The sequence below is a fragment of the Pieris napi genome, chromosome 4 (assembly GCF_905475465.1).
Source record: "Pieris napi chromosome 4, ilPieNapi1.2, whole genome shotgun sequence".
NCBI lineage: Eukaryota > Metazoa > Arthropoda > Insecta > Lepidoptera > Pieridae > Pieris > Pieris napi.
The window spans coordinates 5,792,019-5,810,204 of NC_062237.1; the positions used below are offsets into that span (position 1 = coordinate 5,792,019).

General features: G+C 31.9%; 1 protein-coding gene across 1 annotated transcript in view; it reads right to left on the bottom strand.

Annotated features, from left to right (window-relative positions):
- Positions 1 to 26: 26 nt before the first annotated feature.
- LOC125048605 (BAI1-associated protein 3) overlaps positions 27 to 18,186 on the bottom strand; it is a 67,960-nt gene continuing 49,800 nt past the window's right edge. Inside the window, exons 16-25 of the mRNA XM_047647354.1 lie at positions 18,077 to 18,159; positions 16,624 to 16,687; positions 15,022 to 15,182; positions 12,923 to 13,013; positions 11,532 to 11,694; positions 9,485 to 9,710; positions 9,112 to 9,277; positions 7,493 to 7,652; positions 4,506 to 4,740; positions 27 to 2,419 (exon numbers count right to left, since the gene is read on the bottom strand). Of these exons, the coding sequence (XP_047503310.1) occupies positions 2,328 to 2,419; positions 4,506 to 4,740; positions 7,493 to 7,652; positions 9,112 to 9,277; positions 9,485 to 9,710; positions 11,532 to 11,694; positions 12,923 to 13,013; positions 15,022 to 15,182; positions 16,624 to 16,687; positions 18,077 to 18,159 (1,441 nt within the window). The 3' untranslated portion in view covers positions 27 to 2,327. The remainder of the gene's footprint in view (positions 2,420 to 4,505; positions 4,741 to 7,492; positions 7,653 to 9,111; positions 9,278 to 9,484; positions 9,711 to 11,531; positions 11,695 to 12,922; positions 13,014 to 15,021; positions 15,183 to 16,623; positions 16,688 to 18,076; positions 18,160 to 18,186) is intronic.

The following is an 18,186-nucleotide window of genomic DNA, read 5'->3' on the forward strand; positions in this document are numbered from 1 at the left end:
TAAGTAGGTTGAGTAAATACAACATAATTCTTTAATTCTTTATTATTGGCCACAGCAAATGAAGAAAAATATTATTATACAGTCTATGAGCTAGGAACATAACCACAAAACATTTATACATTACACCAACTACAATTTTTGATTACACGGATACAATATTTATCGTTCTAGAGGAAAGAACATTAAATAATAGTTGCGATAAGTTGCAAATTCTAAAGCACAACACTTCATTGGACAAGCATTTGAAATTACTACATGTTTTAGCAAAACGTAAAGTAATACAAACTGTCAGTATATATTTTATTGAATATGGGCCAAAAATATCAAATACTTTCGTAGATGCGGTTAAAATCTGAAAAAATATCTCTGCAATATAAGAATTAATGTCATATTTTATAAGAAAATTTTAGCCTAAACATTAATTGACACTAAAGTACTGTTTAGGTAAATAAGAATATAAAAAATTTAATTCTTTATAAATAAGCTCTGTAATATAAAAACTTTTATCAAGTGGATATGGATTTTTGATTTTTGGTTCAAATATAATTTGGATATTATAGTAGTTTGTAGACATTACAAAATGGCTGGACTATAGGAAATTAAAAATCTTTAAGATTTTTTTCTTTATAGGATACATTTATAAAAAGTATAATTATATGTTTTAGATAGTGATTCCAGTCACTTATAAAGTTTCATATAACTTTTCAAAAATTCATCCAATAGTCCAGACGCTAGAGGTAGTAGTATTCAATTAATTCCCTTTACGCATAAGAGAAAAGGGGGTAAAAAAATGGACCAAAAAAATAGACCGGCAAGATCCACATTATTAATCCTTGACCTTTTCTTAACTCAAATCCGTTGGCGAAATTCGTCACACACATTTTGAATACTCAACCACCTCTAGCGCCCGGACTACAATCTCCGGCAGGAATTTAAAATATTCACTATTGCTACGATATTTTTCATGACATTATGTATCGTTTCAAAAATGTGTGACCAAAATTTTTTCCAACCCATTGATTTGTGTCATATTTGTTTACTAATATATTTCCATTTATCTATGATGTCAATACAAGATATAAATAACACACAAGCATTTGGCATTTGTTAAATAAATAGCGATAAACTATTTCGACAAAAACTTAAATACAAAAATAGTTCAGTGTTTTGTAAATAAAATACATTATCGTTTCACAATAAAAGCTCTAACGAAATCAAGCCGAAAAATCGCATAGAAATCTTACTTCATAAACATCAATACGATTCTACAATTGTATACACATTGAAAATTTTCACATCGATTATAAAATACTAAATATCCATAATTACAAATACTTAAGACTAACAATGAAAAATCAGTCGACAAGACAAGAACAAGATATGATAGAACTTCTCAACGCTCTGAAGCTCATATTAAAGCTTAGGTTGTGGCACAAAGTTTTGCGGTGAGAGCTGTGCAAGATAGGTGAGGTCAGAAGGCAAAGCCATGAGGGATATTGATAACGAAAGTAATTAAAACGAGTCTATTGTTGAGATGGGACCGTTCAAACGTAGCAATTTGATAATAAACCAAATGCAATCTTTCTCTCAGATTGCATGCTTCTATCATTTTTTTTAAAAGACAGAAAGTTTCTTCGAATAATGGACATCATGCAAGCATAGAACACGGCGTTGTTAAACCTGGTTTATTGTATAGGTCTCGGCATATTAAATGTTGGATGATTGGATGAGCTATTCAGATAAAGAAACGCGTCTCCTTCTCTTGTTTTAACCGACTTTAGCACTGATTTGACACAAATTTGTCGGAAACATTTAATGTAATTTTATAATCCCGACGTTCAAGTACGCGATACTTTTCGATCATTTAATGAAACTAGTATTATGTATAATCATATATGGTGAAATTGCTACGTTTGTTCAGGTCTTACATATTCATAGAGAACTACAAACACAACAGCAAGTCTTATAATACTTGGTCGGGATTTTCTACTAGATTCTAACAACTAGGGACATAAGCTCTGAGAGTGCAGGCTATACAGTAATTACACATACATATATATTTAGAAAACCAACATACGCAATATTCTCTCAATACAAGATACAGTCTTTGGTACACATTAATTATACATATACATCTATAATTTAATACTGATAAAATTTTCTTATCTCATAATACTTTTGTAAAAACCAACTCTTTAAATACATCGAAATCTTTTTAAATATACTTTTCAATAATATATTGTCGAAATGTTAAATGGACGTTGTGCAGACAGAAACAGCGAAGGATAGTTTTATATTTGTAAATACAATTGAAATTAAAAGAAAATTTATTCAGCGAATCGCAGTTTTTGTTTTTTAATGAAATCCATAGCCATTTTGTCCGTGTTTCGAGATTCCAGAATCTGCAAAATCGGGTGTCCTGTAAGATTAATAACAAGTTATTATTGCGAGCTTCTAATATAAAAAAAAACAAAACAAATATAGAAAAAACAAATTCTAAAACCACCTACTCAAGAAGTCTTCCCACCACGGTTAACAAAACGACATAATACATATATAATATATATCTAGCATCACTCAATACCAGGACTTTAAGAACTCGTGAATCACTATCTGAGCTTGAAGCGTTGAAAGATGAGGTGAGGTGAAGGATGAGGTTGAGGATGAGGACAATCAATCGAAGAATGGAAAATATGGAAGAATGTTCCATAAAGGCAAAATTGGAGGCCAAAGAGGAGTTGGTTTTTATAAAACTCCATCGGTATGACGGAGGGAATAGCTATACTGCATTTTAAAATACCCAGCTTCAAAACAATACGGTTGACCGTCCAAGTCTACGCACTAACTGAACAAGCTGATGAACTAGAACATCATTCAAAATCACTCATCATCACACTATCTCAAATTATATAAGTAGGCGCTTGACAAAATGATGACGAATACATACTGGAAAAATTCGGCTACGAAAAGAGATCTCCTCTTAGAACATAATCTTACAATCAGCATCTTCAAGAAGAATAAAAACAACAAGTGGACAGGGGTCAGAAAGTACAGAAATGAAATACATTATATTATAAGACAGACACCAAAGTAATTTCAAGGTTAAAGTTAAATACTAACCATCGCATGGTTATTGGTTAGAGAATCGCTTAAAATGGCACCCCCTAAGATTCATTGAAAGCACAATAGCTTGCCTAGCAGAAGACATATCGTAAAAACTAACGAACCAACATCATACCTATTAGCAACTCAGATCAGATAAATCGAAGAAACAGAACGCAAAAGATGGGAGCACGAACTCAAATTAACAGCAGGCTACAAACTGGAGAAGAGCTGCAGTCGGTACTTTCATACTTTGTTTAATATCCTAATCGCTTGAAATATCATGCAGGACAACGTCTGTCGGGTCCGCTAGTTATAATATAAAAAATTAAAAGTGCCTGTGCTTAAATTTAAATTTGAGGACATGCAATTTTTGAAAACGTTTTGAAACGTTTGAATTTTTACTTTCCGATAATTAACGCGTGCTTTTATTTTGCCTTGGCGTTATCTTATTACGTTTTACGTAAACAGTATTATTTATATTCAACATTTCCGGCTTTACTACAAGTACAGATCATCAATACTTATGATAGTGAATACAATTAGATAGCACGTGATTAGATAATTGTTAATTAGTAAATGTAATCATTTGTTTCAATTCGAGATGATTACCGTCAAATAATCCTATCGTGCGTCACTGAATTATCGTTTACATCCGACATATAGCACTATTCCAATATTTAGTCTATATCTAATGATTTATTGTCATAACGTCTAGCTAGAGTATACTTAGTAGCGTCATATGGTTGCGTATTTTTTACTAGGATTTTAGACTTATATTTGTATTTTTCTATAGTTTTCTTCAAGTACTGAAAGTGTCTCTTACATATTAACAGGTTTATCTAGGACGCAAATTGTGTGAAATCCTAATGTTGATGTGCTAATATATTAGCTGTGTTTCTTTGCTCTAACAATTATACAAACACTAACTTTATACGAGTATATTGTAGTAAAATTATATTATTTCATAGATCAGAACAAATGTATCAAAAAAAAACGAAGGTTACAATTCAACGTGTAATATTTTTATAATAATTTTCGTATAGTAGATATCACCAAGGATATAAGCGATTACGCTTACGCTTAATAAATGTTCCAATTTGAATTAATAAACTTTTCAATATAAAGGTATTTATTATTGTATAATTGTTATTTATAGAGTTGTTTAGAATATCCTCCATATAGTAATAAATAAAAACAAGGTACTCCTACATATAAATATATGCTACACTAAACCAATTAAAACTTCATTTAAAAGTGTTACTAGCGACAAACTTTTTTTGTCGGCTCTTTTTATGGACCATGCTTGTTGGGTAAGGTGTTGCGATTCAAACTTGTTAAGACGAAAATTGTTTAGTACTAATTTATTTTCAGTTTTGTTCCAAACACAAATAAACACTTACCCCGATCATGTAACTGCATAAGTGGTAGCTCTATGGGCCTCAGAGGGTCCGGCGGTGCGTGACTATTGACCCCGGGCACACGTGAGATGGGTACAAAGGCTTCCCCGGCGAAATCGTCCGCGGTCAGTACATCCCGGTCCCACACGGATAAAGCCAGGGTCGCTTGTGGTGACCGACACGCCTCCAAGGACACGGCAAACTCGAAACACTCGTCCCACACCGGGTTCAGTGTTTTCTAGTAATATTTTAAAAGGGTTATTCCAATGAGGCTACAACCTCTTAAACTTAACAGAATGAAGTTGCCCACGGAAGATGCTACGGCATTGGACATAATTTAAAAACAACATTCGAATGATAATAGAATTTATGTTACACTTAATGTAAGAGAATAATAATAAATATTTATTTATTTAATTTTTCAAATGTAAACTGAACTTTATTTACTATAATGACTCCTTTTGGAGTCTTTGATTATTTAATTATAATTAATTATTTGCATGCAATCAAAAATTATTTTTAATAATGCCAAAGATGTATAACTTCTTACGCGCGTACATAAGTACACGCACCCTTTTTTTTATAGGTGATCGATAAGGGATCAACTTTCTGTGACTAATAACACTTCATTGTTTTCTGGGCCACTTCATTGTTGTTTTTTAGGGAGAGTCGGGACTTATTATATGACAGAAACATATTGGAGCGTGGCATATGAAAATCATAGAGCGCCCTAAGCCTCGGCTTAGAATCTTAGGGTGAGATCTATAGTGCGCACTTGGACTTTGCTCAGACTTTACTTACGAAAAACACTAAGGTTAAACTATGATTTAGTATATTTATAGACATTTTAACGGTGAGATTAAGCTAAGCTCAAGCTAAGACAGAAATTGATGTTTCATTTCATGCAATACCTTCTTTATTATCCTTTAAAAAAGTAAAGAATGGTTGTAGTTAAGTCTGAGCAAAGTCTAAGTGCGCACTATAGATCTCACCCTTAGTCTAACACTTGCCGTTTTCATTATAATGTTTTTCTTCGTAAGGATAATTGCGTACATTGAAGAATAAGTTATTTGTGCAGTGAGTTCGAACACACGATCTCAGAATGTTTTTAATACATTACATACAGTTTTATTTTACAAGGAAAATCCCTAAATTTAATGAATTAATTAATCGGTTATGTACTATCATGGATTTAAATCTATATAAATTCGATCACGTATGCACTGTCATGATATAATAGTTGATAACGTTCGAGGTAGCTATTGCTTTATTACTTTCTAGTTTTTTATTTAAATTGAATATTAAAAAACAATGAATGTTACTTAAAAATCTATAGCAAAAGTACTATCACAAAGAAGTAGTAGGTATATAAACTGTATGTTCTTACCTAGTAATGTCGAGATTTAAATATTTAAAGTCAGTAATAACATTAAGGCATGAATGTAATTAAGATATACATTTATTGAACAACCTCCAAGGAAGCAACAACAAAAATTTAAAAGTGATTTCGGACTTTCAAAGTCCTAATTACGTAACATTATAGAACAGCTGTTTCCAAGTACTAAGGAGCGTTATTAAAATGCACAGCAGTTGATTCATAATTTAAACTCAGTCGTAATGTCTATAGGGCTGGAAGCATCAACGATAGTGATCTTGTCACGGGGTCAGAGAAGTCAAAGTCAAAGTCAAATCATTTATTTCAATTAGACCATCTAAAATGGCACTTTTGAACGTCAAAAAAAAATATATATATATAAAGAAGATTCTAGTTGCCCCTTCCAAAAGGTAGTTTCGTGTGGAGAAGAATGGGCATGGAATGGTGGAGTTTCTTCTCTTTTAATATTGTGTACCTCACTAAAATATTTGATAAAATCTCACAACAGAAAATGAGATCACAAATTATTGTCTTTATTTTAGTGTATAGTGTATAATTATAATTCACAAAAAAATATGTATATTCTTTAGAAGTATCGTAACCCTCAATAACATTACATTACATGCATCAGACATACATCTGCGTAATTTTTAAAGCAAGTATCTGATTAACCTTTTGATCCTGATAATATTCCAGAATAATTACTGAAACTTTCGCCGAACCGAGAACGTGTTGTACGGCATATGCGTTTACCGTTAACATCGTACTACGTACGTATTATTTTTTATCATCTGAAGTAAAGGGAACATTCAGCATGTATGATTAGTTTTGTCTGTAATTTATGCTATATTCATTATTGCGTTTTAACGTAAATAGTTAAAACTTTCTCTATTCATCAATGGCAATATGGGACCGATTTGTTTAGTATTATTACTTAATATTAATACTTGATATTAATAATGCACGTAAATATAATTTAAAAAACTTGAACGGCAGATAGAATTAAATAACGCACGCGTGAAAATTGAAATCTAGGGTTTTGCTCTCTAACCAAATGAAACCTCTGAGAGGATTCATTTATTTTCCCCAAATATAGTGGTCCATTAATATTCATGAAAAGGGTTTTCTAGAACTGCGTTTTATGAATACAAAAATTATTATAGTAAAAAAATTGAATTCTATTAATTATCTACTATAAAATAATAGTACTATTGTAGTATTTATATTACACAAGAATTTGTGCAATATGAAATGAAACATTTTTCAATTCAAATTTTAAAAACTTTGTAATCACAACTCATTTCTAAAAAAGATTTCGAAACATAGAATTACCGTTTTAGTATAAATTATATGAATTTAAAAAAAACTTTATACCCAATTAACGATTTAAATATTACGATAATTTAAGCGGAGGTAAGTAGCGCTTCCATCATTTACGTGTTCCTGAGATTTCAACATCTATTTCTTTGTTATTTTTTATTTATAAGCAAGCAGATAACCGTATCTTCTTTCGCGTAATGAAAAATAATTACAGCCGAGTAAAAACACACGACGGCAGTTGAAAGTAAAACCTCACTGGTGTTAAAGGCTATATCTGTAATTAAATATGGCTCACCTTTTGTACATTAGTGGTCTGTTCGTGTGTTTTGGGGAAGAGCCTCTTGGGCAGCAACTCGAGGACCACGAAAGGGTCGCTTAATCCGTTCGGATCGAGCGGAATCACGTCACGCGCCGACAGTATTTCCACACATAGAGAGTCGTGATTGAAGTACACTCTGTAACAATGTTAGATAACATTTTATAACCGTTTTATAAAAAATCGTATTTGAGGACTAAGGTAAAACAGTACGTTGTTAATTGTTTACGTTTAAAGCTGAAAATACTAAACAAGTAGGTATAGTTATTGCAAATGTACCTACTTGTTTATATAGAAATGTGAATAAATATTTTTTATAGTATACTAGTAGAATATTTATTTTATAGTATTAATTAACTGTTTGAAAGAAGATTTCATATTTTAAACGAAAAAAACTTTAGATAGGACAACAATTATAGTTTCGTTACCGAAATCAGAAAATTACCCTAAGAGAAATCGCTTGTGTTGTAAGTTTGAAGGTAAACCAGCCTTTAGTCGAATAAAGTCAAATTATCATCTATTCATACGAGTAACGTTATGTCACTTATGAGTGACAATAAAAATAAAAATCAAGGGCGTAGATAAGGAGAACTGGCAAGAAACTCTCCACTATTTTAATATACCAATATGGGGCCAATCGTACGTACGTTAACCTCTCAGCCATGGAAGCGGTGATTGACTTTTCTAATTGCATCAAATTATTTGTTTTGTTTAGTTCACTGTCAATGTCGAAAGTGTTTTGTTTACGACGATTTATTTTTTTAGACCCGCTTTTTAATTGAAATTAAACACAAGTCGCTCCTATGTAACTCTATAGACACGATATGCTTGATAAACCTATATTTAACGTTAAAGAGTAATTTCTTTGAGTCCCTTGTCAAACGGTCGTAATTTCTCTAAAACCTTTTAGTTCAACGTCTAGTGGAATTTGTCAGAGCCGTTCAATTACTTATTTAATCTGGCAGATTTTGAGCGCCCTTGAGTCGAAATATTGTGCTTAATTTTTTCAGATATTTCAGAACGATTAATTGCGTTAAATACTATCAAATTAGAACAATAGCGTATTATAAAATAGATAAATATTGTTTAAAGTACTTTGTTAAGCTATTTTTATGTCAAGGTCGTGTTATGGATTTTATCTATGCGTACCAAAATTATTTCGATCTAAACACGATATACTCAGTATAACCATTTCTAATCCGTTAAACAAAATTTAAACCCGATCTGATGCCCGAAAGATCTTAAAAATATAAAACAGTTACAATTACACTAATAAAATTGACGACTCATTGGTCTAGTGGTTAGTACCCCTGACTGCGAATCCATGGGTCCCGGGTTAGATCCCCGGCTGAGACGAACATCGATGTAATGAGCATTTGGTGTTGTGCTTAGGTCTTGTGTGTTTAAATATGTATTTATATGTCTATCTATCTATAATATGTATGTATATCCGTTGCCTAGTACCCATAACACAAGCTTCACCAGCTGGGGCTAGGTCAATTGGTGTGAATTGTCATAAAAAAAAAAAAAGCTAGTAAAGAAATATAATGTGATAATAAAATGTTAACATAATTTTTTTAGTTCACAATTGCATTTACCTGATTAAGATGGACCCATAGGGCGAAGGCAGTGGTGTACGCCCTTGATCTGTTAACCGGTCCTCTAGCCAAAGCTCTAGCAACTCTTCAGTTGGTGCTTGGTGATATTGCATTCGTTGTTCTAGACGTTTCCATTCGGTATTGTGCACTTCCGTCATTGGGAGACCTAATATTATCAATTAATGAGTTAGGCAGATCCGTTGCCGAAATTTTATCTATCTATTATGTCTACGACGTGTCAGCATACAATGCTTCTTCATAAGCCTATTTATTTTACTAGCATTTATACTATTTTTAATTTTGAGATTTTAATCAGACCCAAGTATTATATGCTATATAGAAACGTACTTTTTGTTAATCAAATAATTTGTACCTTTTCCTTCAGCGTGGATAAATTCAGCGAGAAGATCCAACGCTTCCTTCAATCTGTGATGATAGACCCGGGGTTTCTCTGCACCTCCCGAGTCTGCTTGATTCGACACCTCCTTGAGCACAGCGTTCCAACAGGCCGCTAAAGCCCTTGTGAAGGCTCGAGGCAACAACCAGGTGTTCAAAGATGATAGATGTTGATCCAAATACTCCAATAGCGGTGTTATTGCCTGGGGATTAAGGCCGATTTACATTATCTTAGTGTTTAGGAGAGTGCTTTGGGATAGTACTTTAGTTGAAACATGTAAACGCTACTTGCTTTAGTAAACGTTACGCTAAAGAACTTGCCTTTCAAGTTGTACTAAAGCACTCTCCTAAACACTAAGATAATGTAAATCGGCCTTTAAGTATCACTACTAATATCGAGTAAGGATGGCATTTCCGATGTCAATAAAACTTCTGTCATTTGAGCTCTCGTCGATATGTTAACATTGATATACAAAAAACCCAAGATGCACAGTCTCATATAAAAGTAACACTCGAAAGTGTCCCGAAACACTATTTCTGTCCATAACAGTATATGTTACAAGCATATATTATTGCAAAATCAACCTTACGCGAATTGCTTAAAGTTGTTATTACAACGCAGTGTATACGTACTTAAAGCAATAAAATTTAACGACCGACCGTGGTCGGTAGGACAAGGTATTGAGTGGAGTCGAACATGACTTTTTTATTTACAACTATTTAACATAATTTTAAATTTATCCGACTTTTCGGGTGCTTTACAGCGTGAGTGGTCACGGTCACTGAAGACAAAAGGTGTTGGATGTTAAATAGTTGTAAATTTATAATAATACATAACTTTAATCCAGTTAAAAAGTTTTTTCTTTAAATTAAAAAAAAATGTTAAATTGGCTACCTCCTGACCCACACTTTATATAGCGTAAATATATTTGTCAAAAACTACACACAAAAAAGTTCAAGAGTACATAAATTTATTTATAAAAAAAAACACAAATAAATAACATCGACTCCACTTGTAGACGCGAGACTATTTGAAATGAGCGCACAATTTAGAATGTTGCGCTCATTTTTTGAGGACGTTTTTTTGACGTTGAGTGTGCATCTTGGGTTTTTTGTATATCAATGTATGTTAATGATTGTTTTTAAACAAAATTAAAACTGAGACGTGGCTTTTAAAAAAGTTTAATTGCAAGTATATTCTTAATATTCCCTCGGTGTAACGTTTGGGCTAAAATTAACACTTTAAAAGGACCTCGATTTAAATGCTCGACGTATAACAAAGTTCTTAAGTGGAACAAAGTGCTGCACTGTCATAACAAAATTAGTTTAAAAGTTACAGCGAGGTCGAGTTAAAGCCCTTCGTAGCCTGAAAGAGTGAGGTTTCATGAAACTGTTTGACCTTTTCAAAAACTGAAGTTGGGAAACGAATCCCAAGGGATTTATATCTACTTTTAACACGATATTATCTTGTTTTATTTATTGCAGAGTGAACGCTCCCTTTTTATTTGAGAGTTGAGGGTCACAAAAAGGCGAATTTGTGTTTTTAATGTTTTGATGTGTTACTTTATAAGTACCTCAATATTCGAATGTATTTAATTATTATTCAGGATATTAATAAGAAAGGTTGTCAGATTTTAAATAATGCAATTAAATACAGTAATTCGAACTAACGTTATAAAACGGAAATACGAATTTAATAACAAGATCTGGTTCACAAGATCACATCCTACTCGAAACAAAAACGATAGTATTTTTATCTTTATATACAGGAAGGCAAAATTAAATAGTTTTGTTAATCTTAAGTCGGGTATATTTATCTCTTTAATTGGAAAAAGGAAACTGTTAGATGTCTTACTTATCTGAAAAAGTTAAATCAAAATACTACTAATAGACTATTTTAATTTGGTAAATTGTAAAAAAAACTTATTACGTTTAATTCTTAGAAATAGGTAAAATAATTTACCTTGTAGTGAGAACAGTGAACAAATGCCACAATTAGTCAAGTTAAAGGTTCTTATTCCCACCTGCTGTGTGGGGAGTGAGTCAGGCGACCAGGCGAGGTGGAACACAGCCTTGCGGAGAGGGGGTCGAGCCCTCACTGCAAGCGGAACGGCGGCACGAATCGACCGACACTCCAGGGTACCCAAAGCACCGCGAACCAGTTGGCGGGAATTGTCGTCGTTAGCACTGTTCATAAGTATTATAATAATATAGGATTCTATACTTTAATAAGCAATTTATGAAGTATCGTTAAATACTTCAAATATCTAGTATATATATGTCACCGTAAAATTGTAAACACCGTTAGATTGTAATCTATCTCGCGAGATTATAAACTGCCGAAAGATTGTGAACCTCAACGAACTGCTTACAATTTAACGTAGTTATATGAAATTGTTGGGAAGTAAAATTAATCTGTAATTGACCAAAGAAGTTTGAATGATAACTAAGTTAGTGTAGTACAATCTACCGAATAATAATACGTTAAATTGTAAGCAGTAAGCTGAGGTTCACAATCTTTCGACAGTTTATAATCTCGCGAGATAGATTACAATCTAACGGTGTTTACAATTTTACATTAACATATATATATAATATTTCATTAGATCCCATAAAGACTCACCAAAGAAGTTTGAATGATAACTAAGTTAGTGTAGTACAATCTACCGAATAATAATACGTTAAATTGTAAGCAGTAAGCTGAGGTTCACAATCTTTCGACAGTTTATAATCTCGCGAGATAGATTACAATCTAACGGTGTTTACAATTTTACATTAACATATATATATAATATTTCATATAAGCGAGGTTAAACATAAAGCAATATCGTGGTTTAAATCTAGATCTGCCTTTACGATAATAATATATTATATTAAATGTCTTATAACTATATAGAATAGAATCTGTGTCACTTATTAAAAAAATCATTCATATCGTCTATGCTTTTGTATTTATTGTAAACAAATCAACTCGTATATCATCAATCACTTCACAAATTGATAATTATAATAATGTCCTAACAAACGTATTGATATTTCGCACGAGCATATTGCGTTTTACGATAACAATGTATATTGTGATTACAAAAATAATTAATTGATTAGGTATTACTTAAATTAATATTATCATTTGTTGCCAAAGATAAAAAAACATTAATGGACTTATTAATTTTTATAATAATTCGCTATTATACATTTATTGTTCATGTTTTTGTCATAATATGTTCTTTCCATAATTCATCCACATCCATCTATAAATTTGTATATAAAAAAATATTTTTACTTGTACTATTAGGTATATATTAAGACTTGGTTGAAGGAATCACCTTATAGCATTAAATAGTGACGGGAGCTTACGTCTTAGCGAGATCAAAGCTGTAACGGTTTCTAACTTTACAATGCTTTACATACTTACATCTGCTCATCGTCGTATTCAGACAGAGAACGGCGAACGTATTCCAAATTGTTAACAATTGTACAAATCTCTTCAGTTGATTTGTTCTGACCTGAAAATGTTATCTATATTAAATAAATATTTTAATAATGATTACATATAAGTGTAACCGCTCTTTTGTTTAACTATTTTCGACATATTGCCATGACAAATCCTATTTTATTTAGTGGGTGTAATGTATAATAGGAATGTTATCACATTAGATTAGCGGGAATCTTTGAAGTATTCATTTAGCCATGTGTATATGTGTATTTTAATTACGAATATATGACCTACTTGTTCCATATGACAATAACATGCTAGAGACAATCGAATATCCAAAAACAAATAAAGGATTTATGAAAGGACATGCTGCCCACGCCTAACACATAGTGTTCACATCAGTTCATTCTTTTCACATAGAACTAAATACTTCATGTCAGATAAATCTATTACCAGCCTAAAAATAAACACAAAGGGCAAATATCGAATTTTGTTACGACCTTTTACGACGAAATATGGGGAACATATTCAATATATGAAGTGTGAAGGTAATATTATCATGGGCTTTTATGGATCATAAAATGAATATTTTACCTAATAAATAACACTTTTTATTTCCTACAAATAGTATTTATAATCTTATTCCATGCAAAAACTAGGCATGTTATTAATAATACGATTAAATAATTAAGAGCAATAGTCTAGTGGTTACAGCATACTCTCATCCCTGAGGTCGTTCGTTTGATCCACAGCTGTGCACTAATGCATTTTCTATGTGCGCATTTAACACTCGCTCCCACAGTGAAGGAAAACATTGCGAGGATAATTGCCCAATAGAAAAAAACAATTGATTGCGAAAGAGACACAGAGCTTTTTTTAATTGATTAAAATTAAGGTTATATGTATAAGTAACCTTCTTACTTCCAAAATTGTTAAATTAAACCAATATGTTCTTAGGACAATATACACATTATCACAACTTAATATTGTTATGTCTAAAATTGAATTTAGAACTTCATATTCCACTTTTAGACAACTGCCATAAACAAGTAAATATTTATGTATTAAAGAGCAGGGTCTCACACAGAGTGCTAAAATTAAGTGGAAGCAACACGCGTCAGGCAGCCTAGTTCGTGTTTAGGATTTATCCTGTAATTTTCGATAACGTTTCGGGTAATAGTTGTAGGATAGGAATTGTTTTAATGCGTGGCATTAAAAATTGGAGAAGGCGAATATTTCAATAGTACCACCAAAGTTGTATTCCATCAGGATTGGATTCGCTGTAATTTTAGTGTTGTTTTGATTTGGCCAACAATCCCGAAACTATGGATTGTTGGCCAAATCCATTGGCCATTGGTACATACACAATATAATAGTAACGATAATTGGCAACACAGTGTTCTTCATAGTATAATATACGAAATAAAATAATATATATATATACGTTTGATTTCGAACAATATCGTAACATGTTTTAGTTCAAAATACCCTCACGAGCGCTAATTAAGTTATTCGTGAAATGAATATTTCTATTATATCACCGTAACAGTACATTTATACCTATACGAGTCTGTGCATAGCATGCTAAAAACATCATGATGTTCTCTCCGATGGTTTCGTTTCGTTATCTTCCAATTCACGCTAGGACCCAAGGTAAGTGAGTAAAATAAACGTAAGTGACTACAACACAATAGGGACCCTCCGTTTCATACGAGAACTCGTTAGTACGGGTAAAATAATTATAAAGAAAATCTCCCATGTTAAACGAAGTGTACAAACTTGATAAATATCACTGAAACGTATATAATTGGACTCCAATTATCACGAAAGTTCGCTGATCAGTATATTCCGCCCATTTTCTCAAAACGCTCAGAGTTCTTAACTTAAGAAATTAGAGAAAAGACAAAGAGAAATCGAAGTTCGTTTGCGACTTATTTTACCTTCAAGAAAATAATTTACCTGAATGGTTGAATAGAATATTAATCAAAGCTAAGTAAGCTTTTCATTTAAGTTAAGTTGTTTGTATTTAGATGTTACAATCCCAATTTAGTTTATATAATATTAAAGAAATTTCATACCATGGTTTTCGTAATATCCCTGGTCAGCTAATGCACCGTGTACTAAATCGGCGTAGTGCAAAGCGGTTGCACAAGCTGCCTCTAGAAGTCTCACGCTTCCTCCTAGAGTACCTTCTTCAGCCCCACCGATGGAACGCCAGACAAGCCGCATGTGGTATAAACTAAAACAATATTAAACAGTTTAAAATTATTCCTAGAGTAGGTAGTTATATAGATATAGTGTCTATGCTCCTGAAATTTAATGCGTGTTTAATTTAATAGAGGTGGTGGAGGACGCTGGTTTTTTCAACAACTTTTCAAATACGATTAACACCAAAAAGTACTTTCATTTTGCAGAATCGGTTTTAGAAGACCCAAGAACCCCAAGAACTTACCAACCAACCTCTATAATATAAAATTTATTTAAAGAAAAAAAAGGTCGATAAAAAAGAAATGGTAAGGTCAATAAAATACCAAAAAAAGTCGATTGCGCGCAGTAATTCACCCTTGGAAGGCATGTGCTAAAATAATTTTAGGTAATATATTTGTATTACTGCATGTACTCATTAATAAAGTAATATTCTAGCAAAGAGGTTTTAATACACCGCCACGATATAGACTTTAATTTAGAGTGATAAAATAAGAGCGGGCCACACAATGGGTTATTGTACTGGGGATATAAGTTATTACGGAGCGCACCTGAAGCCTTCGCATAAATAGAAGCAGGATATACAGGAACAGTACATTCATAGAGAGTATCGACAGTAATTTTCAATATTACATTCCTAATTATTAAGGTCTCACTTACTTCTTTAGGTAAATTGATATGAATATGCAAAACCTATGCAGATATTAAAAATAAATGTGTTTTTGATGGATATGTTTAACGGTTACAGAATTCATTCTCTGAAAAAATATACTATTTACTACGAGAACACAAACTAATAACTTAAAAATGTACAATACAAATAGTTAAAAAAACATTAAAAAAATATTCTATTAATCGGATTTAATAATTATAGAAGTATTTGCATTTTTTAAATTTAATTATTTTAGAACAATACAATCTAATTTGAAAATTACTGTTGTTTATTGTAATGTGACAATAGCAATTTTGTCAGGAGCGCAGCAAATGCATATGAAAATAATTTTTCAATAGTCTTGTATTTTTTATAATTTACTTTCGTGTTCTGTGTAGTGTACCACAGATTATTCAAATTTACTTCAAAGCTTACGTAAGGGATTTAGGTGGGAAATGCATTATATTCATGCAAACAGAAAATGCAAAATAATGTATTTAAAACATTTGGTTATTTAATAATTTGGTCTGATTTATTACGTGCATCTCAAGACAGAGGTCGTGTGTTCGTACCCCATCTGTGCACCAAAGAATATTTCCCGATGTGTATGATTAATCAAATATCAAATATATTTTCATCGTGCATTACAATTTGAGGCCCTTTTCAGGCAGACATCTTTCTTTAAAGTAAAAAATAATCCTCAAAATAGATACACAAATCGATCTATTTGGCATAATCAAAAATCAAGTGCGAATATGTCCTCGAAGGCTAATTGGTTTCAGAACAATTATTCAGGTCTCCACGTCAATTATAAGTGACTCACCATGCCGCTGTATCCACTGAGGATGTGCTATGTTTCACAATGTGTTCTCCGTCAACGGGTCGATCTAAAAGTAAACAATACATCAGTACTGAGGTATGAAGGATAACGGTTTAAGAATAACTTTATTTCTCATAAGAATTGCATACATAATTCACTTACTGAGAAACAATATGTAAAACTAAGATTAAAAATTAGAGCACACAGATGTAGGTACGTATAAAAACAAAACAGCAACAAAAATGTGGGTAGACATAATAAACTTGATCAGTCATACAATTTCGTCAAAGTTTCGTCAAAGTTCGAATTTGATTTTTTACTAGATGTGGGATTGATGTCATAGTCCGATATAGCAAGTTTATATGAATTATTTTATTACTTTTTATAAGATATTTTATTTTTAGTTTATTGTTCAATTTATATATTTGGGTTTTAACAAAGTAGTAACACATCGCTTTGAGGGATTAACTCCAAATATTTCAAAGAAATGTCTTTTGGAATCAAAGATATGATTTCCTTTCGCGGCATCTTTTATTTGTTTCGGACCAATAAAAGCTTTCATGTTACGGCACCGTTTAGAAGCTGATTGTTATCTAAATGGGTGCCCTAGCTTGGGGTGTGAACTTTCCCCTTTTGCCCCCACAATTAGGTATGCTCTTTCTTTTCGAAAACAGATCTTTTGTTCGCTATATTTTATGTACTTTGGTTCCATTATAACAGTTTTCAAGATATTTACCATTTACCTTATGGTAAGTCAGTAAATTGTTTTATGGAAGTAAAATTTAATAGGTTTAAGGCGCTTAATATCAGTATACAGAGACTATTAAATATTTAAAAATAAGGACACATATTTATTATCAATAATAAAACAAATCTGTTCGGAGTAGTTAAAACTTGAATATCCACAATCATACAATTTTATTACCACTAAAATTTTATTACTTAAAAAAAGTAAAAAGGACAGTATAAATAGAATTTGTAACAAATAAGCATCAGTATTTATCGATATAAAATCGCTGATTTATTGAAAAAACAATTATCAAAAAAGGTTGTCGCGAGTTAAGCTTTCTTACTCAGAACTAGTTCAACCTTGTAATTTGACAGTAGCAATTAGCAGAAATGCGTAATGTGACACGCAAACTCCATTACAATTTCGGGAAAGTTTAATAATTCTCTTAATTCAATCACACTTCAGAAGTTGAGTTTACTTACTTTTAATTGATTTTTAATAAGTAAAAAAAAAAATTTTTCCGACAAATATAGATTATGCGGTGTCAGTCACACTTGACGCATGGAATCTAAGACATATTTTGCATAAACAGAACTTAACTTTGTCTAATACTGTCAAAATTGCTGTACATACAATTTATCTACATTAAATACATACATTCTCGATGAAACTCGAGGTATTTCGTCTAGTAAAGTCATGAGTATTAGACAATAAAAATATACATACCAAGTTCTACAGCTGCTCGCACTCTTTGCAGCGCCATAGTTTTAGTGACCGCCAACCAACGATCGATTAGGGGCTCAAACCATCTGACAAGATAATAACTTTGTCACATA